Source organism: Scyliorhinus canicula, chromosome 15, assembly GCF_902713615.1.
Source record: "Scyliorhinus canicula chromosome 15, sScyCan1.1, whole genome shotgun sequence".
Taxonomy (NCBI): Eukaryota; Metazoa; Chordata; class Chondrichthyes; order Carcharhiniformes; family Scyliorhinidae; genus Scyliorhinus; species Scyliorhinus canicula.
Window position 1 is genome coordinate 111,334,436 of NC_052160.1, and position 26,214 is coordinate 111,360,649.

Genomic DNA, 26,214 nt, shown 5'->3' on the forward strand with positions numbered 1-26,214 from the left:
GAAGGGAAGCGCCGCCGCTGATTGGCCGGCGGTGAAATGGCAACAAGAGCAGGTGACGCGAGTTCTTGGAAAGTTCCTGGAAAGCAGCGCGTGCGCCACCGCCTTCAAGGCCACAAAGGCAAAAATTAAAGCTTTCGGGGAGGAAGGAGCTGGGCTGTAATAGCATCCGTCACTGCACACACACATCTGTCCAGTGCAGCCTTTCTATATATTAATGATGCTGCCTCCTTGTTTGTCAACCATCCTCTCAAGAACACTTTTGTATGATTGGGCGTTAGTTAGCGCTAGTTAGGGGGGGGGGGAGAGGAGGAAAAAAAGTTCAACGGGAAACAGGATGCGTTTGAGCACGTAGGCGTGTCTCCGATGTTAACATATTCGGTGATGCTCTGTGGGGGGTTTTATTTGAGCTGTTGGAGTGAATCCACTCGGTGCTACCGCCCTGTGACCTTCTTGCTGCAAATGTCCCTTTGTTGTTGTGTTTTTGTGTGTGAAGGGAAAACGCCGTTCGCCATGACTGGAAGATACTCCTCGTAAATCTCACCCCTCCTCCCTTCCCGACTGGGAAATGTTCATTGAGAGAAGCTGAACGGCCTGTCTGTGTGTGTTGCTTCCAAGTTCATCCTGTGTCGCGCATCACTGGAGCTGAGAGGTGTTCACTTGGGGGAGGAGGAGGGGGGCAGTTAGAGGGGGACTTCAAAGGGTTAAATTAATTCCAAGAATCAGAAACCCTCCCTCCCCCCATTTTCGTTTCCTTTTGTAATGCGCCCGTCGCTTTCCTCCACTTTGTCTGAGAGGGTTAAATGAGGCCGATATCCAATTAGCGGCTGGCTGCTCCCAGTGGAGTTTACACGAGGGCAGCGCCTGAGCTTGTTCCCAGGCTCGGCAAGATGTTTGGAAGCCGGTGAATCGGGTGACAAAACGGGGAAGGAAAGGTGTGTGCCGCTAATGTTTCACAACGCCCCATACTCTGGGGAATATATTCGTTGGGTGCTCAGTAAGAAGGCGGGTGGGGGTGAGATGGAAATGAGTTTATGTAAATGACATGTTTATAAATTAAGCTGCAACGAATGTGGTGAGAACAGCGGAGCTGGCAGAGACTCCAGGAACTGGCTCTTAGTGAAATCGTTCGTGCCTTCGGGGCCATTGCGATCCTTTATATCGAAGCGATTGATTTTTACTCGAAAGCATTTTTCGGTCTTGCCTGCATAAATTAATGTGACTGCTGTAGTAAACTCCTGGGCGTGCTGCTGTGTCACCGTAGTTTTTTTTTGGGGGGGGGGGGGGGGGGGGGGGAGAACTGAATTCCGAAATGATGCCGAAGACGAATGTGAATTGAGTTTTCGAGTCATGTTTACGGCCGGCAAAAAAAATGTTGCTTTGCCGTATCTGAGGACTTGATTTTGAAGGAAGCGTTCTGTCTTAGAACTTCAATGTGTCAGGAGTTGGTGCCGTCAGTTTCACCATGAACCCGTCTCTTTCCTTGTCCACATTCAGGGGCTCGAAGACACCAAGCTCTTTCTGGCCGATGTAGACGGTTACCTCAGCGGTTATCCCAATTCATCACCTCTATGATCTGTCAGGAGAAAGCAGCAACGGCGCTGTCCTCCAGCAACTCGCCCCAGGACCCACTTGACCTCCGGGAAGGACATTCTCACTTGTTCCGTATTTCCTGCACCATGAGTCATTTGGAGCTCACAGGTAGCGTGTGTGTGTGTGCGCGAATGTATGGATTTATAATTTGGAGTATATGTGGAGGGTGCAGGTTGGTTTGTGAATGGAGCTCCCTTTAGAATGTGCTGTAGTGAAATCGCCCCTTTGACGGTGGCGGCGTATGTGATGTGATTTTCTTTCTAATAGGTATCTGGCATTTCAGTAAATTCCCCCTTCTCTTAAATGTCCAGGATTCCGTTTCAAACGCAATATATGTTATCCCAGATATATCAGGTCACAACACTGCTTAATGGTTCAATGCCATCTCAACACCGACACGAAAAAAATCTGATGTATAGGAGAGTCACTTAATTCCGACAGTTAAATATTTTCTTGTAAATATCATTTCGGTTCCAAATTCTTGTAACTTTTTTTTGAGGACTAATGTTTAGTATTGGGAGCTTTCGATGTAGATGGCGGGTTTAGTATCTCTCGTGTACAGAAATCAGAAAGATGAGTTTTTATATTATATATACAACTAATACATGTGCCATTCTATTAGAATAGTGAGTGGAAAATATTTAGAAGGATTCTTCTTCGTAATTTCAGAGAACGCAACATTAGCTTTATAAATTATGCAACGTCACAATTGATTTTGAACTGTAATAAACCTGGACTTGAAATTAATTTCAGTCGGTGAAGAAACATGTCACTATTTAAGAATAAGTACAGAGGATACATATTTTAAAAGTTTACTATTATTGAGTCTTATTGAGTTCTTACTGTGCTCGCCCCAGTCCAACGCCGGCATCTCCACACCATGGCTGCCATCGACACTATTATTGGGGTTAGATGTATTTTTACTTGACCTGATATATTTAAAATATTGCAAAACGAAGCAATTAGCTGAGACACCTAACATCATGCAACATGTCAGAAACCTAAAGAGCAATTAAACTCTTATTAAAATAGTCTGAAGCGAATTATTAAGTAGGGCAGCACATGCCTGAGTGGAGACATAAAGCACCACGTGTAAAGTGTTAACTTAAACAACTGCATAAACAGAACTACACTAGGCTAAGAAAACAACCAGTGTTATTAAAAGACTTCATAATTGGAGTTTTATTTTCTTTCCAACTCTAGCAAAAATATTTTTAAAATTTCTACTCTCTAATGGGAAGTATGCAAAAAAAAATAGCAAATTTTGATTTGCAAATGGGGGATAAAGGGAACTTTTCTTGACTAGCTATTAGCATGTTCCACAGCATCTCCCTTTACTTCTGATACTAATAATTCTATAAGCATGCAGCCACTCTTCCACTGCTGTGTACTTGAAAATAAACTGCAATTGTATGGGTCGACTTGTACAAATATTCTGTGATCAGTTTTGGTCCCCTCATTCTGTAGACACACAAATATAAATCTTGGCTGAACTTAGTTCAGTTCCTTAACACAACTGGATTTGAAACTCCACACAAACGGTGACCCCCTTCCTCCCCCCTCCCAACAATGATGCCCCTATTGATTGTTCATCCAAATAGATTCATACCAAAGAACATGCTTGGAGTGTGAAAAGAGAATGAAAGTGTCAAAGGAACACTTTGGATTGAATATGCCAAGAGAAGTGTAGGATGGTAATGAAAATGCTATTAGTTATGTTAAGCGATAAGGTAAAACAAGAAACGGAATGTGGAATAGCAAGATAACTGATGCTATGTTGGCTGCAAAAGTACTAAATAAGGAGGACATTGTAAGAACTTGGGCACAAATCACCCAAAAGTCTCTGAATATTGGAACGATGCCTAGGGATTGAAGAAAGGCAGATGTTGCTCCATTTAAAAAAAAATATATCTAGCAAAACTAACCCAATAAACTACAGACTAGAGAGTTTGACATCCACTGTGGTTAAAGTTATGGAAGCTCTTATGCACCATCTTATTATCTTTAATATGAATAGAAATAAATCTTACATAATATGCAATAATAGAGAGGCAATTTTGTCAATAAAACATACTGGTTTCCTTTGTTGTGACAAAGGAGCTTGATGGGGGTAAGGCGCAAAGATGTGATGTACTTTCATTTTAGTAAGGCCTTTGATACAGATTTTCTGTAAAGGCTGGTACTGAAAATAAAACAGGAATCAGTGGCAGTATTTTCTAGTGGTTACACAACTGGTTGACTAATAGAACCCAAATGTTGGGAATATGCAAAAAAAAAAGACTTGACTATAATTGCAAATTTTGATTTCCAAATGGGGAATAAAGGGACTTTTTCTTGACAAGCTATTAGTATGTTCCACAGCATCTCCCTTTACTTCTGGGATACTAACAATTCTATAAGCATGCAGCCACTCTTCCACTGTATTTTCTGTCCACATGAAAATAAACTGCAATTGTATGGATTGACTTATACAAATATTCTGTGATCAGTTTTGGCCCCCTCTCCTTCTGCAGACACACAAATATAAATCTTGGCTACACAACTGGTTGACCAATAGAACCCAAATGATGGTAGTCCAGGGCTTATCATTAGCCTGGGAGAATATGTGAAGTAGTAAAGTCCTGGCGATCCTTTTTTGCGTCCTCTTTTATTTAATATCTTCATAAACAATCTGGAGCTAAAAGTAATGAGCACAGTGGTTATATTTGCGTACGATGCAAAACTAATAAATCGGAATCACAGAAGCGTGCAGCATGGATTGAGATAATTTATCTCATTAAAGAGCTGTCATGCTTCATCCTAAACTCCCACATTTTGTCTAACCCTGTGAGTCCCTCATCTGTGCAACTTTGGGTGATAGATTCCAAAAATAAACAGGATAAAGTGGAAGAGGTTTTGAATATGAATAGAAATTAGGCAGACAGGTGAAATGCCAAGTAGAAAAATGCAAAGTGCTTCACAAGCTTGCGAAGAATCCAGGGAGAGATCATGATCAATATGGAAAGTAACTAATGTGCATAGCAAATTAAAAACACTAAATCCAGGCTATCGCAACAATGAGTGAGAAAAGCAAAAATGATGTTAGGATGGATTAATGGGTTAAATTTTGAGGTAAACCTGTTACTTTATAAATCATTGGTGCAACTGCACTTGGATTTACAGTTCTGATCACCAGAGTACAAAAATAATGCTGTTGCTACTGAAAGGATACAGAGGAGAAGAACCAGGATACATTTTTAAAAAAATTTTCAGTGCCCAAATAATTTTTTCCAATTAAGGGGCAATTTAACGTGGCCAATCCACCTACCCTGCACATCTTTGGGCTGTGGGAGCGAAATCCATGCAAACACAGGGATAATGTGCAAACTCCACACAGATAGTGACCCAGAGCCGGGATCGAACCTGGGACCCCGGTGCCATGAGGCAACAGGGCTAACCCACTGCGCCACCGTGCTGCCTTAAGAACCAGGTTAATTGAAGGGATAGATGGATTGGATTATGGTTGGGCAACAGTTGTGTGAACAGGGCATGTTCTCACTGGGAGATGGTGAAAGTTGGAAGAGAAGATGGTTGCTTTGTTTTGGATTCTAAAGGGATTAGGCAGTGTAAACCATGACCAGCCATCTTGCCTTGTCTCAAGGATAGAGCTAGACGATATGGCCCATGCAAGAAGGGATGTAAATTCAAAATGAATCCGCAGAAACATTGGAACATTTTTTGTAGGAGTTAAAATGATGGTGTTTGCTATTCATTAGACTCACCTTTACACATTTAGGTTTAAATGTTTCTGCTTAACAAGTTGCTGAACGTGCAAGCTGATAACATCATAGTGATAAAGACTGAGTGTTTGCAATCTGAGTAAATGGGACAAGAAACTGTGTTCCTTGGCCAATCGGTTGCAGGATTGTGAAATTAACAATACAAGGACAGCGAAGAATTAGTGCGTGAATTCAATGTCACAGGAAAATAAAGAGAGGGAAAAAAAGATTGAATTGAGAGAGGAGAAAACGCCTGAAAGTAAAAGTTTCAGAACAGATTTTTTTAGTTTTACATTTTAAAAGTCTTCAACAATTTAAAGCCTGCAGTAATGAGATTGTACACTTGCAATCTTAACATTTACCACATAAATGAACAAATCTTGATTTTCCACGGTGAGCTTAGTTTGTCCCTACTGCAAAATGCAGCAGCTTCACACCATATAATGGTAAGTGGTACAATTGGAACAGCAACATTTGATAGTAAAGTTTAGGTGCACCTCTGCCTTAGGCCACATCTGAATTTGTTGCACATTTGTGTATACATAACAGTGTGCACTATTAGCTTCACAGTTATTATTCCGGCCAATTATGGCACATTATTTCAGTAAATCCATGCAACAAGATCCCTAGGGAGACGGTAGAAGCAGAAAGTATTGATTGACTCAAATGCAATTTAGATATTTTTTAGAAAATGGTCATTCTGGATACAGTATATGTCAATGTAATATCAATTACGTTATTAAGGTTTGTTAATGTCAATTACATTTTTACGGTGATGGGTATTCATCTTTTGGTGTGTATATTATTATATGTGTGTGTGTATATATATTATATATCATCAACCAACTTGCACCCTATAAACTGTATCGATGAGTAACTTGGGATGTGACAAGGTAATGTTGGAATATGGCTCCCATTGCTTTTCACCTCCAGGGCTTTCGCCAATTAAGTTTAAGTCCATGCTTGTGGAGGACATGGATTGGATGATTGCTTGAACACATTTCAAAAGAGGATAAAGAGACAATTATTGACAGTGTTGTGGGAGTTGATTTCGGAGATATACATTTTCAATGTTTCACTCTGAATGAATCTAAAACTGAGAAAAGATTGGCTTCTGGTCATCTCCAACTGGCTGTTAGATTTTTAACATCTTGTGTCTAGACTGTTTGGTAAAAATGAATTGCTGTGATTAGTGATTGCAGCTCCATAATCAAATCTGGATGGAATTTAGTCCATCTTTGTCGAAGACTTTGTGTTTCAAAATATATTATAGTACTAGCGAGAGAACAAATATCCGATTTTTACTTTAAAAACTTAACTTTAGTGGTGTGTGAGATTTTTAGTTGGCTCTTACTGTTTCAATTAATCAAACTCTGATAACTTTCTAGTGCTAAAGGATCATTTGTCTGTTTATAATGCCGTTCATAATTCCTGATTTAAAAAGTACTTTCCCGAGTACTTTCCCTTTTCATCAAAATTCAGGCTGTTTCTGGGAAAAGCAGTCCAAAGTTCGTTGCAGCTCAGTTACAGCAAAGGAATGAAGTAATAAAGCTGTTCTTTTCTTATAGTGGTAGAAGAAAAGTTACTGGGAAAGTAATCAGCAGTACGGAGCCAAAAAAACTGTAATGCTTATGCAAGCTCCGCATTACACAAGGTTCCTGTTTAATGTTTTTTTTAAACTTACTGAGCAATAATGCTTAGTTTGGGTGTATTCAGTAAGCTGATCCAGTACTATCTTTACTAATTGCCACCACCAGTTTCTTTCTTTGTGCATCCTGAAGCGTTCCTTTGTTTTTAGTTGGTATGATTGTCGCATACGTTTGGGCGCTTAAAATGGAGGGAAGATATATGGGTTACATTTAGCTAAGGGGGAAAGGTTGAGTGGGCTGGGACTTGTGTGTGCAGGGGGAAATTGAAATAGTTTGAAACAAGAAAGCTAAAACATAGAATTTTTGAAAAACACAAATTAGTGTTTTTAAATCAATAATGGAGAAACATGGGCAAAGATTGTTTTGTGTGTTCCCTGCTGGTGTTTGAGTGGTTTGTAAGTGATTGGCTCATGCTAATCATGTGATTTATTATTATTTCTAGAGTCATTCTACAATAATAAATTCTATTGATTGGACTATTTGCCTTTTTTGAAGGCGGTTATTTTTAAACTATTGCTGAGAGTTGATTACAATTGCCAACAGCAGTTATTTAGCCTAGATAGCTAAGCAGTCACATGCCTATACAGATGGCGGCACAGTACCACAGTGATTAGCACGAAAGGGAAAATGCTGGAAAATCTCAGCAAGTCTGGCAGCATCTGTAGGGAGAGAAAAGAGCTAATGTTTTGAGTCCGATGACTCTTTATCAAAGCTAACAGAGAGAGTCGGAAATATTTGTACTTTGGAGTGAGAATGAAAGACTGTGATTAGCACTATTGCTTCACAGTACCAGGGTCCCAGGTTCGATTCCCTGCTTGGGTCACTGCAGAGTCTACACGTTCTCCCCGTGTCTGCGTGGGTTTCCTCCGGGTGCTCCAGTTTTCTCCCACAGTCCAAAGATGTGCAGGTTAGGTGGATTGGCCATGCTAAATTGCCCTTAGTGTCCGGTTTCCTCCCACAAGTCCCGAAAGACGTGCTATTGGGTAATTTGGACATTCTGAATTCTCCCACCGTATACTCGAACAGGCGCCGGAATTTGCCAACAAGGGGCTTTCACAGTAACTTCATTACAGTGTTAATGTAAGCCCACTTGTGACAATTAAGATTATTATTATTATTAACATTATTATATATGTAAATTTCCTATGTTGCATTGAACTTACTGACTGCTGTCTGCCTGCTCTTTGCCCTGCCCTTCATGATATAAAACAAAGGGCAAACAAAAATATCCCCATATCCAATTGAAATTCAGGCAAAGACAAAAGCATATTCCTGGTTTGTAAATTGGTTTTGCAGTCATTCAAAATCAAAGATTCATGGTACATTGTTTGGGAATAATTTCTAATAAATGCAAGAGTCTCTTGTAAATAATGCATTCTGCATATTGCTCAAAGGCGGCAGCCTTTTGTGCTTCATTTAACATCACAATAGATCAAGAAATACAAAAAACAGTATTTATCGATGTAGGTTTGTGACTGCACCCATTCTTGCATGCTACGTTTGATCCTTGCTGTTAGGTTAGAGAGGAGAAAATCAGCGTTCCCTGTCTCACCCAGTGTGCAGCTACTCCTAGGAAGTGCACTGCAAGATGCTCTCTGTCTGAATAGCCTTCCAACACCTACAGCCAAATATGTAAAGGATGTAAATGATGGCCGGGTAGGTATGGTACTGGGAGCTGGCCAGTCTCTCTGTACTGTTCACAGACTGAATTGACACTTTTGAGTGAAACAGAAAAATAACACAAGGGTAATACACACCACAAAATGTAATTTGATGCTAAAATACAGGAAGCCAATAATACAACAGAAATGACATCACATCAAACTGTCTATCTTTCTGTAAGAAGACTTGCAACACCAGGTTAAAGTCCAACAGGTTTGTTTCAAATCACTAGCTTTTGGTGCACAGCTCCTTCATCAGGCAATGTCTTTCTGTGATTCAATCAATCCAGCTACATGCCAGAAAGCGCACATTCTACCATCCCTGGCACTTTATATTAAAAAAATCTCATTTAGCAGTAGACACACTAATAATTAAATAACTAGGTTCATGCTACATCACTATATATTTAGTGTAAAAAGGAATGTGTTTTGACTCTAGTAAGGATTACTACTCACAATGGTGCTGATCATCTGGATGCTTTATGGCTTTGCAGTAGCTATGGCTGAAGCAGGGTTGTCAGATGCAACAATGTCCAATGTTGGCCAATGACAATTCTTCAGGGTGTCATAGAACCCCTTACTTTGTTATTTTGGTATGTTTCATGTTGCCATTCAAGGGCAGTTCATTCTTTTATTTGTGGCCGGTTGGGAAATCTTAACCTTGTTCTTTATGGAGATGGGCAATTTTACAAATGCCACTTATAATTTGGCATCAGATTGGTCACTGGGATGTCTGATGTGATGAATATGAATGTATACAATGGTTGTTCTTGTGAGGTTGGAGTTGAACTGTGCTTTCGGGGCAGAGAAACAGCCACTGCACTGTATCTGGCTGTACCTGGGCCAGCAGGTTCTGCTGCTATCAATAGAAACAAGCCATTCAGTGATCGGCAAGGCCATAGTTGCCCTAGGCTTTGGACTGAAAGGGAAGGAAGACATGCTTTTGAATGCGGCACAGTAGTACAGTGGTTAGCATTGTTGCTTCACAGCGCCAGGGTCCCAGGTTCGATTCCCGGCACTGTCTGTGTGGAATCTGCACCTTCTCCCCGTGTTTGCGTGGGTATCCTCTGGGTGCTCCGGTTTCCTCCCACACATCCCGTAAGACGTGCTTGTGAGGTGAGTTAGACATTCTGAATTCTCCCTCTATGTACCCGAACAGGTGCCGGAGTGTGACGACTAGGGGCTTTTCACGATAACTTTATTGCAGTGTTAATGTAAGCATACATGTGACAAGAATAAAGATGATTTATTTATTTAATAATGCTGTCCATTCAAAAGTGTTCACCTAAGTGCACCTAGTCAGTGCAGTTGCTCTAGTAGTGTGTATTGTCCAGCTTACCATATTCATCATAAATCGAATTGAGATAACTGAAGTGGACCCTAATTCCTGTCTGTAGGATAACTTCACAGACACTGCATTAGAGTTTACAGTCTCATGGGCAGCATGGTAGCACAGTGGTTAGCACTGTTGTTTCACAACACCAGGGACGCGGGTTCGATTCCCGGCTTGGGACACTGTGAGGAGTCTGCATGGTTTCCCCGTGACTGCGTGAGTTTCCTCCCATAAGTCCCGAAAGATGTTCTTGTTAGGTGAATTGGACATTCTGAATTCTCCCTCAGTATACCCGAACAGGCGCTGGACTGTGGCGCATAGGGGATTTTCACAGTAACTTCATTATAGTGATAATGTAAGCCTACTTGTGACACTAATAAAGATTATTATAAAGATATTTTTGCAGGATGGATGGCTTCAATTAGTGGATAATATTGTGTGTTTAATTTTTTTAATACATAAACAGCTGTGAAGCATTTCAGGCAGCTGCTGTAATGTGTGAATGGAGCTGTTGTCTAGTTATACATAGATGTTTTAGCATGATGTCATTCCTGTTGTGCAGTAATTGTCCTGTGTTTTCAACTTTGGTTTTTCTGTGTGTGGCTTGTGGTGACATTGGGTTCTTCTGTGATGAACTGGGTTTCTGGGTAATATGTCTAGTGAAGGTAGAGCTGTTGTTTATAACCATCAAAGCAAATCGCCTAATGCTTCCATCCACCTGGCTTTACTTTCAATGATTTGCAGGACTGTCATCTTTCACCTTGGAAGCATTTGCATAACAGCCTACCTCCCTATTTCACCGCACTCCCCCCTCCCTCTCTTCCTTCACTTCCACCCACAGATTGGCAGATAGCCGAAGCATTAACAGACGCGCCCTGTTCAGTCTCTTTCCCTTTCCAAATAAAGGTCATTGCTTCATGTTGGTAATTATGTATACTTTTCTGTCTAGGAACATAATTATGCATCTGGTGCTGTTTACTCTGAGAATCTGTCCCTGTAGGTTTGTGAAACTCAGATTCACGCACGAGGACACACCTAGTCATGTTTTCAAAAACTTAGAAAGTTTGCACTTTGTGTTTCCTTCTCTTAAAAGCATGTTGTTGAAACTGTGATTGAATAAAGGATAAAGTATATGGATATGTTTGTTATCTGCCTGTGTGCCATTCATAACACCTCTGAAAATAATCATCATGGGCTTTTTTTTGTTTGAATTTTTCTGGTAATGTGTCAGTAAATTGCAGTGCGGCATCTGTTTTCACGTAAATCCTTCCAGGAATTTTCCAACAAAGGAAATCCAATGAAAGCAAGGGAAGAATACCCATTAAATTGATTCACTTTATTTTTTTTGTTAATAGCCTACTAAACATGTCCACAACCCAAACCATGCAGGGTGGCTTTTCTCGGCTGTTTTGCTACTTTTAACAGCTATAACATTCTGCATTAGCTCGTCTTCTGGCATTTTTACCAAGTATTTATTTAGACGGACATTTGCAGTAAAATTCTCTCTCCTCGGGGAGAAAATGTAGAGCTACAAAATTTAACATGGAGTACATTCATTCAGACTTTAGCTCGGTAAGCTTGGGGTGCAATTTATAACTCCTCATACAATGTGTAAAGTCATTAATTCTCTCTGGCAGTCCAGATTTTTCTATTATATATAATGCAGGAATGGTCACAATGCTTTCAAAGGGGAAGTGGATGTGCACCAGAAAAGACGCTATTTGTGAGGAGCTGGGGAATGGAACAAGCTGGGTTATCCTTGTTTAGACTGACATGGACTCAATAGGTCAAATTACCTGTAACCTTTTTATGTAGGCAAGGTTAGTGGGGCCGGGATGCACTGCCCTGCCATCTTCCTGATCACCTGTGAGCTACACTAATCTCCTTGCCCCTGGCATGGTCATCTCGACTGATTCCTGCCAGTGTGATATCATGCCTCTGAGGGGGAACATCTAACTCCCAGAAGATACAATGTTATGCCGTTCAGGAATATTTAAATCCATGCAAATTGATGATAATCAGGTTAATACTCCCGCTGGGCTTAAACCAAATTTTTGCCCACGGTAGCAGGGGTAGGGAAGATCTCATTCTAAGATCTCCCCGACGCAAATACCGTTATGGCCCTCCTGAGAGTGCTAGTGGCCAGCACGGGAGTTGCGCCCGTGTCGATGGGCCTGATGAGCCTGGCAAACTGCGGCCTAAAAATGTGGACTGCTGGGGAGGATTCAGGAAATCAGAGGGAGGGCTGCAGGGGGAGTTGATCAGTGTTGCGGATGATACAAAAATTGTTGGAGTGATAAATGGTGAGGAGGATAGCCGTAGGTTACAGGAGGGCATAGATGGGCAGATCAGTGGCAAATGGAATTCAATCTGGATTAGTGCGTTTTGGCAGGACAAACAAGGCAAGGAATACATGATGAATAGCAGGACTGGGAATCACCAAGGATCAGAGGGACCTTGGTACGCATGTACACTGGTCCCTTAAGTTTTAGTTATGAAGAAAGATTGGATAAACTGGGGTTATTTTCCTTGGAGCAGAGGAACCTGAGGGGGGACATGATTGAGATGTGTAAGATTACGAGGGGCATAGATAGAGTAGACAGGAAGACATTTTTCCTCTTGGTGAAGGGATCAATGACCAGTGGGCATAGATTTAAGGTAAGGAGAAGGAGGTTTAAAGGGGATGTGAGAGAAACCTTTTTCCACCCAAAGGGTGGTGAGAGTCTAGAACTCACAGCCTGAAAGGGTGCTGGAAGCAGAGACCCTCATGACATTTAAGAAGTATTTAAATGTGCACTTTGATGCCAAGGCTCAGGGCCAAGTGCTGGAAAATGGGATTAGAATACTTTAGTGATTGTTTTTGACTGGCATAGGCATGATGGGCCGAAGGGCCTTTTCTGTGCTGTACACCTCTGACTCCGAGGGCAAGGCACTGAGCAATCAGTAGAAGGTAACGCTTAATACAGAACACATACGAGACAATATTTTTGGAGAACATGAATAGAAGTATTATATTTTCAGTGCAGTGGAGGCGTTATAGAATCTAGATAAAGAATTCCTTAATGTTGGTTCGGTAGGTTTAAAAAAAAAGCTTGAGGAAGGAAAGTGTGATTTTGGAGTTTATTTCAAGATGGTTTGAACAACAAACAAAGAGGTCATGATGACTCTGCACAGTATTGTAGGTCAGATCTGGACTAAGTGAGTAGTTTTCTACTACTCACAAAAGGAGGAACGCAGGAGCCTTGGGGAAGCATAAAAGGATGTTTACCAGAAAATGTAGGAAATATAAGAGCTGAATTGTCCAGAGATTTGGGATGGATGTAGTTGATACAGGTGTTTAAATTCACCATTGGTAGAGTCAAATTGAAGACAATAAACATGACCTTGAAGTAAATACTCGACTAGAAATGAGATTAGAAGAAACTTTCTTCTGCAAAGACTTATTGGAATTGACATATAGGAAGCCATTGATTCAAAATTAATTTCAGAAAGTTCCTGAATAATTAAGAAATATAAAGGGAATGGGGGACAAAACAGAAGAACTGAACTGTATAAATTCAATTTCTGAATGGAATTCTAACGTCTTTGTGATTTTTTTTTAGAATAGTTTTTGTACTATTTAGCTGCATTTGGTGTTGCTGAAATTTTAATTAGAGGAAACTAATAAATGTTGAATGAACAAATGATTCTTGCTTTGATTTGTTCTCCAGATTCAGATGCAACGTGATGAAATGAGAGATGTGATTTACTTTAGCCCTCATTTTTTCTCTCTCTCCAGGCTGGTATTGGGGAGCACTCACATCAATTGAAGCACGACAAATCCTGAATCAAACCACTGAAGGCACATTTCTAATCCGTGACAGCTCTAACCCGGAATATCTTCTAACTCTTTCCGTCAAAACAAGCTCAGGACCTGCACACCTTCGCATTGAGTACAACGAAGGAAAGTTTGGCTTCGATTCAGTGGTTTTGGCGAAACCGAAGCTCAAGAATTTTGAAGATGTGGTTGATCTAATCCAGCATTACGTCTCCTTGTCTAAAAGTGCCCAAACTACACATGACCAATCAATTGCACCCGTGACTAAAGACACAGTAATTCACCTAAAACTGACCAAACCCCTCTACGTTGCAACGCCGTCATTGCAACATCTATGCAGGATTATAATCAATAAAAGTACCAAGACGATCCAAGAACTTCCTTTACCCACTAGATTAAAGGAATATTTATTAGAATATCCTTTCCGTTTGTAAGGCAGTCAACAGATAACCATTCCTAAAATGTGTGGGAGAGAAAATGACTCGAGTGTCAGAGGGACTTGTGTTATCCTGAGCAAATGCTCAACTGTTTCCTGTTAACAACAGAATGAGATTTGGTGCTCTATTGGAATACACCCTATAGATATTGAATTAAACTGTCCACCATTTTTTTATATTTGGATTAATTTAATGTATAAGCAAATTTTATGGTTTCTTAGTAAATACAATCTGTTTAGTTTTCTCAGTTTTTATGGTAACCGTTTGATTTTTGTTCAACATTTCTTTTGACAGTTACAACTTGTCATGGTACACTATACATTGCATACAACTTGCATTGTTGATGTGTATTATCTGGGGAATAGTTTGGCATCTGGTGGTTCTCGTGTTCCGTCTGTGCAAGGATGGGACGAATCAGAAGATGAAATCCGGTATCGCCAGGAATGTGCTCGAAGTCTCATCCAGGAGAGCATCCTTACTAAGAATTATTGTGTCCTAATTTTCAGCCCAGCGGCCAAAATGTGCTACTGGGACTAAAAGGTTTGCTTAACTTGCCATTGAGATTGATTTAGAACACCGTTTCCTGCTGCTCCCCACAGCGACTCCCATAAACCCCAATATGGACAAGCACTTGGACTTTCTTCCTGTCACAGGTTGGTAATGTGGCTTGATGTTTGGTAAACTGGTCTTTCCCTGTGAAATTACAAACTATGGATCTCTCCACGGCTTGGGTGATAGGGTGAGGGAGATTTTAATCAATGCTTGATTTTGCTTCTAGCCCTATTATGAACTGTAGATAGCTTGCACAGGCAGCATTCCCCCACTTGTCTGGCAAGCCAGTCAGCTAAGGATGAAGCTTCTTGATGTTTGAGAGTGCTGTGTGAAATGTGATTTGAATTCTTTTAAGTACACAAACCAAAAGAATCGGGCAGAGAAAACAAAATTGTTGATTTAAACCTTTCCTGAAAACAAATCTTTCTGTCGAGAGCAGGTTGGCCTGGAATTTGTCACTGTAACAATTCTGGCACTGTCGGCATTTGCTCTCATTATTGACAGAAGCTTCTGGTTTCTGCACACGCTCAGCCCAATGCAGAAGTTGCTGTCAGTCATATGCTGTTCGGCTACAGGGTGCACTGTTGCAGACTTCATCAATGCAGTCAACACAATCAATAATATGACCTGACCCTCAACTTTTTATGCACTATTCTCACTGTAAAAGCATTTTTTAAAATGTTAAGCCTGAGATATTAACAGCTTCCTCAGTCGTGATGAGTGCTGAATAACATCTCTGGCCCTGAGAATGTAGTTTTGCAATTATGAAGTGTCAATCCCTGCATTTTCATGAATAAAAATTGCGTAGGTTTTAAATTTTCTTTAAAAGTTTAATTTAATTTTCAGTTTAATTTTCATACTTAATCTTACGTATATGCCCCAGTCTTTATTTCACTCTCTGTAAGATGATTAGAGTGCAAGCCATGGCCCTGGCTTTTTTAAACTTCTAGTCTGTGCAATTTGTTTCAGTCTGAATGGCTGTCCAGCCAACTTGAGGCCTTCACTGTCCTGGATGTTATAGGCGGCACCAGATTGGAAGCTGCATCTGAATGAGGAAGATCAATTGCGTATAGCCCGGTAATTCTTTGTAGGCTTCTTCCTTCAATGTCAGTGGCAAGAGCTGTCCCTTTCTGCTGCCTGAAAACTTTAGGCCATTATGTTACCTTGTTCAGTTGGAGTGATGCCAATGATTTACTGATATCTGTAGACCAGAAAAACAGCTGCTTAATTGGCTTGCTGACACCTTAGAATCCATGGAACAGGGAAATGTCACTCAGCCTGTTCAGCTTGTTCTGTCTTTTGCTTGTGTGTTATAAATAGCCACAGTATATATACTGTGATCCACCCCTAGTCCCATCTGTCACTGACTTGTTCAAAATCTTAATCTTCCATTCTGCAACAAAATCTGTTTATTCCTACCTCCTGGATTTAGCAGAGATTTTTACTGTGCTGGGCATTAGCTTATTCCAGGTATTGATTCGCTGCAAGAGATTATCTTGAAACTCTGATTTATCAAGCTCACGGCTCACTTTGAAGAATGCCCTCTTTGCCTGCATTCCTGATTCTGTCAAAACCTCTGCTTTTATTTACTGCTTACATTGTTTGGCCCAGTAACCCTTCACATTCTTTTATCAATTAGATCTGAGAATTGCTTGTATACTGCCAGATTTTGCCAGGATTTGGTTTAATGGAGATCACATCTGGCAGTTATCCCGACACTGCAATGGTACGAGCCCAAAGTAATATGCCTGCAATTCATCGAAAAGCAGCCTTTTTTCTTTAAAGAAGCTCACGTTTAAACCTTTTAGCATTGTCGCAGAGGAAATGTCCTTGCCTTGTTAGCTTTTAAACAAAAAAAACACCATTTGGATCTTGGTTAATTGAGGCAGTTTACATTGTAGTGCTTCACTTTGCCTGAGCAGAGAGTGACATGAAGCTGGGAAGTATTGACTCTACATCCCTCTTAGCAAAACAAAAAGCCAGCAAAACTGATATCACAATAATGTAAAATCATGCAGCAGAAAAGGATGCTCTCAATTGAGCTGCAAAAATTTTCTTTTCAAATTCTGTTTTGGGACATTACCATGGAACCACTACACTTTCAGGTAGTGCACTCCATATCAGAACAGCTCGGTGCAAGAAATGAATTCTCCTCATCTCCATTAAATATCTGCACTGTTTATTTAAAAGAATAACATATCAAAATCATGTTCGTCTCCTGATTTCTTTCTTAATATTCCATTTAGGACTTGTAAATTGACCAAACCAGCAAAAGATCGAAGAGCTTCAATTGCAAATTACACCAAACGCAAATTAAGTTTCCAAAATCTGCGATAGTTTTAAAACAAAATCACACGGGAAGCTGGCCCTGCCCTCACAATTGGCTGTGCCCCAAATCGGATTAATCAATCACTCCTGCTGGTTGTGCCCATTTGCAGACCTTCGAGGAAGCTCTTAAAATGGAGACACAAGCATTTTGAGGCGCAAGCACGCCATTTGCCCCATTCAATAGCTTTTAAACTGTCTTTCAATTTACAACGAAGCTACCCACTGTGCACCAATGAAACTAGTTAATGGTTCTCTATAGCTTTTTAACATCAGTTGTTTAATATCAGGCTGCTCACAGGTGGTTGATTAGGCAGCCTTGTTAAAACTTTTGTGGTTAAACTCATTTTCAGCTGCATTAATTTAACTACGCCAAGTTACCACTCTTAAATATATCAAGGAATACTTTAAATGCAAAGAAAAAGTGCATTCCAAAATATTGTCGGATTGTGATGATATCTGGTAGATTTGATGTTGGCGTTATGTGCAAATGCATGAGGAATTGAGCTAAGAAAAAAACTTTTAAAATATAAACTAGTGCAATTTTGAGCACAATTTTCACCTGGATTGCCAATTGTACCCAAAGTGGAGATACTGCACCATAAGACATGAGAACAGAATTAGGCCACTCAGCCCATTGAGTCTGCTCCGCCATTCAATCAAGGCAGATATTTTTCTCATCCCCAAATTTCAAAAGATCAATGTAGTTAATTTTAACAATCTTAAAAGTTTAAGTAAGTGCATGTTTAATGTGTAACCATTTTTAAACAGAAAATTTTAAAAAATGTAATTCGGGAATTGAAATGTTGCCTTTCACGAGTCTTAAATTATTTATTTTATGATTCCCCTTTTTATGTTGTGGATACAGTTCCAATGATGTCTGGTTGGGTGTTACAAGTAAATCAAACCAAATATTGGAATTTTCTGAAGAAATCAAATGTTTTTTTTCTTTTCAAGGCCCATTTCAAGCTATTTTAAGGTACTCTGTGTTATAATGTTCAATTGCATCCTGAAGCATATAGATTCATTTGGAAGGATAAAGGTGTGTGGTTGATAGATCGATAAAACAACATCTGGCTGCTTGAAGTTATAACTAATCCCTTGTGTGCCACTGATGATCTAATTGCAGAACTTGAAATGAGAAAGGTATGTGTTTACAGTGGAATTTGGCACTGAATCGGGAATGCAAAGGTCATGGTTCCGGCAATATACTAACTCAGAATGAAAATAATTAATGGTATTAGCACAGTAGCTACATGTCAGAAGATCTCCATTGTGGTTCTCCCTTATACCTGGCGATCAGTGTGCATTATAATGCCTTGCCTTGATCGCTCTGATTTCATAATTTAAAACAAACCGAGGCTCCATTCTTGGTTATGCTGTGATGAAGGTTTTACAAAGTATAATTCTAAAATCTAGTCCAATGCATTCCAGTGAAAATGTTGCCCTTGGGTAACACCTGACATCTCTGACATGTTTTTCCTTTCTCAACATGACCTACTATTATATTTTTATTTTTCTCCGCAGTATGTCCTGCTGTTCATGAGCGATTTGGCCTTTTTGCCTTCCGTGTCGGGCACATTACCAGCTTTCGTATCTCGACTAGGTGTAGGCCTGTGGCACGGTGGTAGCGCCGCTACTCCTGGACCAGAAGCTTTGGGTTTGAGCCCAAACACCACGACTTTTTGGACAAAAAAGGAGCGTTCAAAACGTGGTTCAATGGGCTGATCAGCTCAAAAATCCTTCCATCACTTCCCCCATTATTCTCCAACGGGTTAAAAACCGCATTGGTGTAAAGATACAAAATAAATTTCTGAATCCAAATGACCACAAAGAGCAACACTAATTGTATGTGTTTAAAAAGATAACATGGGCTGTTTTCTTAAATCTATTTATTCCTCATAGACCAGAACCCTAGTTAATACGATCATGTAGCAGACTTTGAGAATTTTTTTCATTTATTCATTTTTCCAGAGATGTGTCCACATCTTCAAATGAAGCCTTTTGGAAGCAATAAAATACTTTGAGGTTCAATACAGTTCTTGGTCAACTAAAGCCCTTTGTTTAATGATTTTTAAACATTAAGATCTCTATAATTTTAATATTTCTTTCATGTACTCAGAAAAGGAAGCAGTTTTTAAAATGAGCAAGCCAGATGTTGTCTTCCTTGCTGACTCAAGGGCAGGTCACTAGCAAAAGTATTTGATCTCGTAGATAATGATGGTCAAAATAGCTAAGCAAATACTCCTTTTTCTTCAGTCATGGCCGACACTATAAAAACAAAAAATGCTGGATAAACACAGCAGGTCTGGCAGCATCTGTGGGGGGAGAGAGTTAATGTTTCAAGTCTGTATGAGTCCTCTTCCGAGCGCTGAGGTTTCCCAGCATTTTCTGTTTTGATTTTGGTGCAGTGATCTCTCTATGTACATAAGGGGTTAATGTGTAATCAGTAGCACCACATGATCACTAGCAGTTATCAGCCATTGTTGCATACATTGAGTATTTTCAAAACCTTTATGCACTTTGAATGTAGACTGTCCTCTCTTCCTCTAGCAAATGCTTCTCATTACGGCTCTTAATATTTGAAAAGCTCTCATTTTTAAAGGTACACATATGTCAATGGACGAAAGGATCAGTGATATCAGATCATGGATTTATTATGTAACGTGATAGCTAATTTCCTTACAAAATAATCTCTTTTCACAGTTGCAAGTACAGTGTTGTGATCTTTCCAGCATTAATCTCTTTAAAATGTAGGGGAAAATCTCCAATCTGAATGACCATATTTTGCAAATATTAACCCTACTGCGTGTCCACAGTGCAGCCAGATGGGATTTCTGAAAATGGGGTGTAGGCTGGATAAAACATTGCTGGCATTAGGCAGATCAGAGCCTCCACGACTTGATGTAATTAAAATGTGTACACCTTGGAACAGTGAACATTCAGTGATGCTACAGATCCCACCCAGATTAGACCACTTTACATGTTAGAAATGTACTGTGCTTTCAATAAAAACACATTCTCTTGACAGAAAAGAATCAAAAGAATCTGAGAAAATAGAAGGTGAAATATATTTGGCTTTTGAGGTTTGAAACTGAATATTTTTAATGAATGCAGATAAGATTCTAAAAGTACGAACATTTTCATAATTTATTCACTAAAAATAGTTATTTACTTTTTAAATGGACAAGTGATGAATACGGCTGTGAATTTATTGTGTGGTTTATGCTGTCAGGGACCATATTTCAGGATGTGGCAAACTGAGCATTGAAAATGTCACTATTTAATATATCAAAAATAAATGCTGCTGTCCGTGGTCCTTGTGCAATTTGAAAGCACAGAAAATGACTTCTGCTGGAAACCTATTGGGCCCCTGAAAAAAATCTGGTTCAAATCTACCCGGTGCATAATTTCACAAAATGTTTTAAAGTGGATCAGTGCTATCCAAAAACCTGCAATAAAAATAGAAAATGCTGGAAGTCCTCATCAGGTCTGGCAGCATCTGTGAAGAGAGGAACCAAGTTAACATTTGAGGTCGATGGACTTTGATTGGTGACCTCGGACATGTTTCTCTCTCCACAGATGCTGCCAGACCTCCTGAATATTTCCAACATTTCTGCTCTAATTTAAGTATAGACCTCTGGCAGTTTCTTGAATAACTTATTGAGGGCAATATCCATTTAAATAAATCCAAGTTTGTGACAAAGAGCTAAAGTAAGACACGTGTTAGTGCCGACCAACAGTTAGCTGCTCTCCTCGAAGATAGGACTAAGAACAATGAGGGACCAGCACATATAGGATCCAGGGCACTCATGTATTTTTGGGTCATGACTACCTGTTATAATGTTGCGTGCTGGTGTGGCATGCCTGTACACAATCCATGTGATTGAGCACCTAAGGGGTTAGTAAGTGAGAAAAGTGGGTCAGGGGATTGGGGTTACTTAAGTACCGAATATTTCCAAATTTTTAACCCCCATGGGAAAACTTTTACAGTTGAAATATTTGACTTTTTGAAAATCTGAAGGCTGCAAATTGTGCCCAGTAAGTGCATCCTATTCGGACCCATTTTCTGAGTGGCAACATCTGACCTCGTGTTTGTGACTGAACTACTACTCCAGTGCCAAATAACCCATAATTGGGTAATGTATTTTAACTTGGAGAGGGAAAGTGGAGGTGGACAACTCAACCCATTCGCCTTCAATTACAAATCAAAGCAGCTTGAGGCCCTAAACAACTGTTTTTTAATTAGAGGACAATGCTTAGAGGAAGAAAGACCATGCATATGGAATGGAAATTGGAAGCAATGATTTCAGTGCTGCTGAGTTGTGAGCCAACTAACTCACATGACAAGTAGTCTGTAATTATGATTAAACTAGTTAAAGGGAAAAATGTTGTATTGGAAAGACTTATCGCTCCTCTCATATCTGCGACCTATGATTGTACCTCATATATTTTAAAAGAAAATCATCCTAAAACATTGGGAATGTTTTTTAATTGTATCTTTGAGGCGGCTGTCTGTTCAGGCCGAAGATGTGCTCAACTGCTATTAACCATTGGTTCAGCCAATGGTTTACCATTGACTGGGACTGGTTTTCTTTTCTTGGTTTATTTAAGAGCTGTTTAACCTGTATTTATGATAACAGCTCGGGGATACCAGATTGAAACAGGTTTCTCCTGACGCCTTACAAAGTTTTAAAAGATAAACTATACAGAATCTGCAAAAATGAAGTGGGAGGAGTATATTGCATTGAAACATTTCCTTGTTTCTTTTTATGATTGTTAGTTGCCCATTTGAATTGCTTTCACCCAAACAGCTGATGCTACTGTTGACTGATGTTCAGTCATATTATTGCAGCAAGCACAAGTTAAAATATAAAAGGATTCTGTTTACAAAAACACACAGTTCTTTATTTTATATATTTTTATATTGTTCCCAAAATACAAATTATGTTGATAAACCTGAAATAATTCCTCAGTGACCAGCAGAGTGTCTGACACCCTGGCTTTTTATTTTATATCAAATCATAGCTACAAATTGGTAAAGCCACATGTTGATTGAGGCGGTAGGCTAACTGAGAGGATTCAGCTAGTCTGGCCAAACAGATCTTTTGTAGTGTCGGGAAAACTAACCTTTTTACTTCCATCACACAAAGTGGGCATATCAAAGAACATCTCCAGTTAAGAATTGTGGTTCCTGTGTCTCGGGTGCTTTTACCATACAATATTTTAAAGAACCTACAAGAGTGAGGTTACTTTCGACAATCTGGGAAATAGCCAAGATTTTCCTCTTTTATTCTATTTGGTGATATCATAATGATTGCAGATAGAGGCTGCTGTGATAAGGGTAAATGATTCTTCAACCCTATCCTAATGATTACTGAGGGCATAGAAAGACTAAGACAACATCTGACGTACTAATGTTTCAATCATAAATACTCTACACCTTAGTGCCTGCCAAAAATTGACATTGTTGTGGCATTCTACTCTAATAATGAAAAGAGTAAATTTTAAAATGACACATTAAACGTAGTTGATTTATTTTAATCACTTTTTTCACAAACCACTTGATTCCACATAAAACAAGTATTTGGAGGCATTTTAGACAAGTGTGCCATGTGGCATTAAATGTCCAAATCTGACCATGTTTAGTTCAGCAGAAAATATTTTACCAGTCATTATTTTGATTGCAGTAGTAAAGGGAAAATGCATGAATAATGCTTCAGCTGATAAATGGCCCACTTTGGTATTTCCATAGCGGGTGGGGGGACTGTTCTGTATGCGTGTGATTTTTCCACTCTTTGATAGGGAATGCTTCAACCCAAAAAGGCTATTGATACTTCTTGTGAAATGAGTTTTAGTTGATTATTTGGTATACTTGATGCATAGGGACTTTGAATCTACGTGTTTTACGTAGGAGACATCCTTTGCATTTCCATGTCAACAGTGATCTCTGAGACTTTTCCACCTTTGATGACATCTACCATTACAAACTGTTGTGCTTGCAGACCATGAGCTTGTTACACAAAGTGTGGCAATTATTTGTGATAAAACCTTGTGTACAGAAAATTAATCGTCCAGGACCTACTGACTGAAATACATATTGTTCCTCATTTTAAATTCAATTCCATATGTGAAATACTCTGGATTATGTATAACTAGTTTGATTGAAAGTCATTTTGTAATTCTTGTATATCGTAAACGTAAACCGGTATAAATAATAATAATCACTTATTGTCACAAGTAGGCTTCAATGAAGTTACTGTGAAAAGCCCCTAGTTGCCACATTCCGGCGCCTGTTCGGGGAGGCCAGTGCGGGAATTGAACCCACGCTGCTGGCATTGTTCTGCATTACAAGCTGGCTGTTTAGCTCACTGTGCTAAACCAGCCCCATTATAAATGTACATTATAAATGTAATAAAATTAATGATGAGTGAATAACGCAACTAGATTTTGCTGCAGTTGTTCACAGTGCTCCTTGCTTCCATTTCACAGGCTCCCAGTAATGTGTGCTGTGGAATTTTCTGAGCTGAATTGGTCCCAGGTAAATCTTTTGACCGATGACCTCCAGTTATCTTGGGTCTTGTTCATTTGAACAAATCTGCTCTCAGGAAAAATTTGAACACTCCAATGCATTCATTGTGTTAACACAATATGATGACTTAAGCAGCTGATTTATCAACTGCTGGGAAGTGGCCAAATTACAAACATGGTGCACATTATGAAAACAATCTCTTGGGTTAATATTAAGTCAAATCTGTTGGTGCTAAAACATTTTTGGTTATTGGTGCACAGCTGTTTCCTAGCATTTTCCAGCCTTGTTCTTATTCGACTTATAGCTATGTAGTTATTGGTCACTAAAACTAGCTATTCAATTATTGGTAATATTCTTCTCACAAAATAAATGATACCTTTGGAAAAATACTTTGAATGGCACATTTTAAAATTCACCACAAAACTCCGGTTTAAATACTTGCTATGGAAATGGCTGCACCTATATTTAAAGAGGCGCATTCAAGAGTTTGGCAAACTAGTGTTCTGGAGGGGACAAATCATGTGTAATTTTTGTTGATAGAACATCAGTGACCTAATGATGTCTATCGGCATTTTACAGCAGATTTTTAAAGTAATTGATAAAGAAGGGCTTAGCCAATACTTTACTGAGCAGCTTCAAAATTACACCTGCAACTTACAAATGTTATTTTTACTTTGAAGTCAGAACTGGCATGGCCATTCTTACGACATGCAAGCCTGGGTAAGGTGTTTGTTTGCAAGTGTTTTTGGGACTTTTCACTTTTTTTTATCAGTATGCCTGATAAAAGCACAAGTTAAAATATAAAAGGATTCCGTTTACAAAAACACACAGTTCTTTATTTTATATATTTTTATATAGTTCCCGAAATATAAATTATGTTGGTAAACCTGAAATAATTCCTCAGTGACCAGCAGAGTGTCTGACACCCTGGCTTTTATTTTATATCAAATCATAGCTGCATCAGGATATTGGTAAATTGGTAAAGCCACATGTTGATTGAGGCGGTTGGCTAATTGAGAGGAGTCAGCTGGTCTGGCCAAACAGATCTTTTGTACTGTTGGGAAAACTAACCTTTTTACTTCCATCGCACAAAGTGGGCATATCAAAGAACATCTCCGTTAATGATCCATTTATGTATTGTCAGTATGGAGGTAGTAAGGATGTTGGACATATTCTAAGTTTAGACCTGTGGCTGACTAATTGTTATTACTAAGGATGTGTAATGAAAAAAAAGTTGAAAAAAAGATTTAAACCAATGAGCAAGTACAGCAAGCAGCACTTTATAAACCTCCATGGTGAATAAAATGTAATCCTAATATTTTTAAAACTCTTTTTGGTGTCTGATTTTTGTGCTTTGAATGTAATCAAACTTCAGTCCAGTATTAACATCAGGATTTATCACCAGACAAACACTGGATGGTTTTATCCCTTGCTTTCAGATGGAGAAAAAACACAAACTAAACATGATTGGAAAAATGCATTCATTGTGTTAGTGTTTTTGATTTGATTTGTAATCCTGAATTAAAATAAGCGTTTACCTTGTCAATTGACCTTCTGCAAATGAAGCTTGGGAGGCCTGCAAACATTGATATATTGTTAATATTTAATAGATAGTATTGTTTGTTATATTTCTGGAACTGCAGGCTCTGTACAGTATTATCTGTTTGTGTCTTTCTGTTCGCATTTTGTAAACCTTGTTGTAATTCATACTCCAATAAAATACTGCTGAATCTTTTCCATGATTAGAAGCTATTTAACCATGTTATAATTTATTCTTGGTATGACTGTGTGAAAATGTGTGGGGCAAGGGGGGGGAAAGAGATTGGGCAGCCAGACAAAATGGCGCCCCGATCTGCGAGGAGCTTTTCCTGTTGGACTCGAGCAGGAAATGATTCTCAATGCAGCCTTAATAGAGAGAAACACCTAGAGTCCAAAAGATATGGCACAGTGCCGTTGAATAGTAGGGTGTTACTCAGTGCTGTAGCTCCGAGGGTCTTTACTCTCAAGTTCCCTGGTCCACACTGTCCGAGGTTCTGCTCCCAGGGCCCCGCACAAACTCCCCATTAGCCAGGGTTTGCGTGCTTCTGTGCGATTGGCCCCAGCCCAGTCACATGGTTGGTGGAACCCCCCCCCCCCCCCCACCTTTAAAAGGGCCCACACTATCTCAATGATAATGCTTGGCAAAGTACTGCAGTCATTTGTCATTGCCTTCAGCAGTATACCCGACCCAGAAACCCTTTACTGCCAGAATTTATAGGCTGATTATCTATTTGTTCGGCACGCACCTTCTGTAGCCATCAAGCCCTGCAGTGGGACTTTAACCTGGAGCTTCTGGCGCAGAGGTAGGGACACTACCACTGCGCCATAAGATCTCCACTTACTCTTTACAACCAGGGTAAAATATTCAAAGATTTATTTTGTCAGGCCTGTAAAAGGTAGCTTGTCTACAGTACGAGGGTGATTTTGTTGAGTTCTAAGTGTTCTTTTGCTGGAAAGAAAACCATCTTGTACCTATAGCAGCTCATTCTGTTTTCTATCATATTCAGCATAACTAAAATCT

General features: G+C 39.5%; 1 protein-coding gene across 2 annotated transcripts; it reads left to right on the forward strand.

Annotated features, from left to right (window-relative positions):
• Positions 1 to 14: 14 nt before the first annotated feature.
• LOC119978235 (suppressor of cytokine signaling 2-like) lies at positions 15 to 25,406 on the forward strand. 2 transcript variants are annotated; one of them, XM_038819694.1, is made up of 3 exons: positions 15 to 52; positions 1,495 to 1,698; positions 13,770 to 25,406. In XM_038819694.1, the coding sequence occupies exons 1-3, from the start codon at positions 37 to 39 to the stop codon at positions 14,240 to 14,242; spliced, it is 693 nt and encodes a 230-aa protein (XP_038675622.1). In that variant the 5' UTR covers positions 15 to 36; the 3' UTR covers positions 14,243 to 25,406. The 2 variants fall into 2 exon arrangements, with proteins under 2 accessions (XP_038675622.1, XP_038675623.1); XM_038819695.1 differs by lacking the exon at positions 15 to 52 and adding an exon at positions 98 to 932.
• The last annotated feature ends 808 nt before the right edge of the window (positions 25,407 to 26,214 follow it).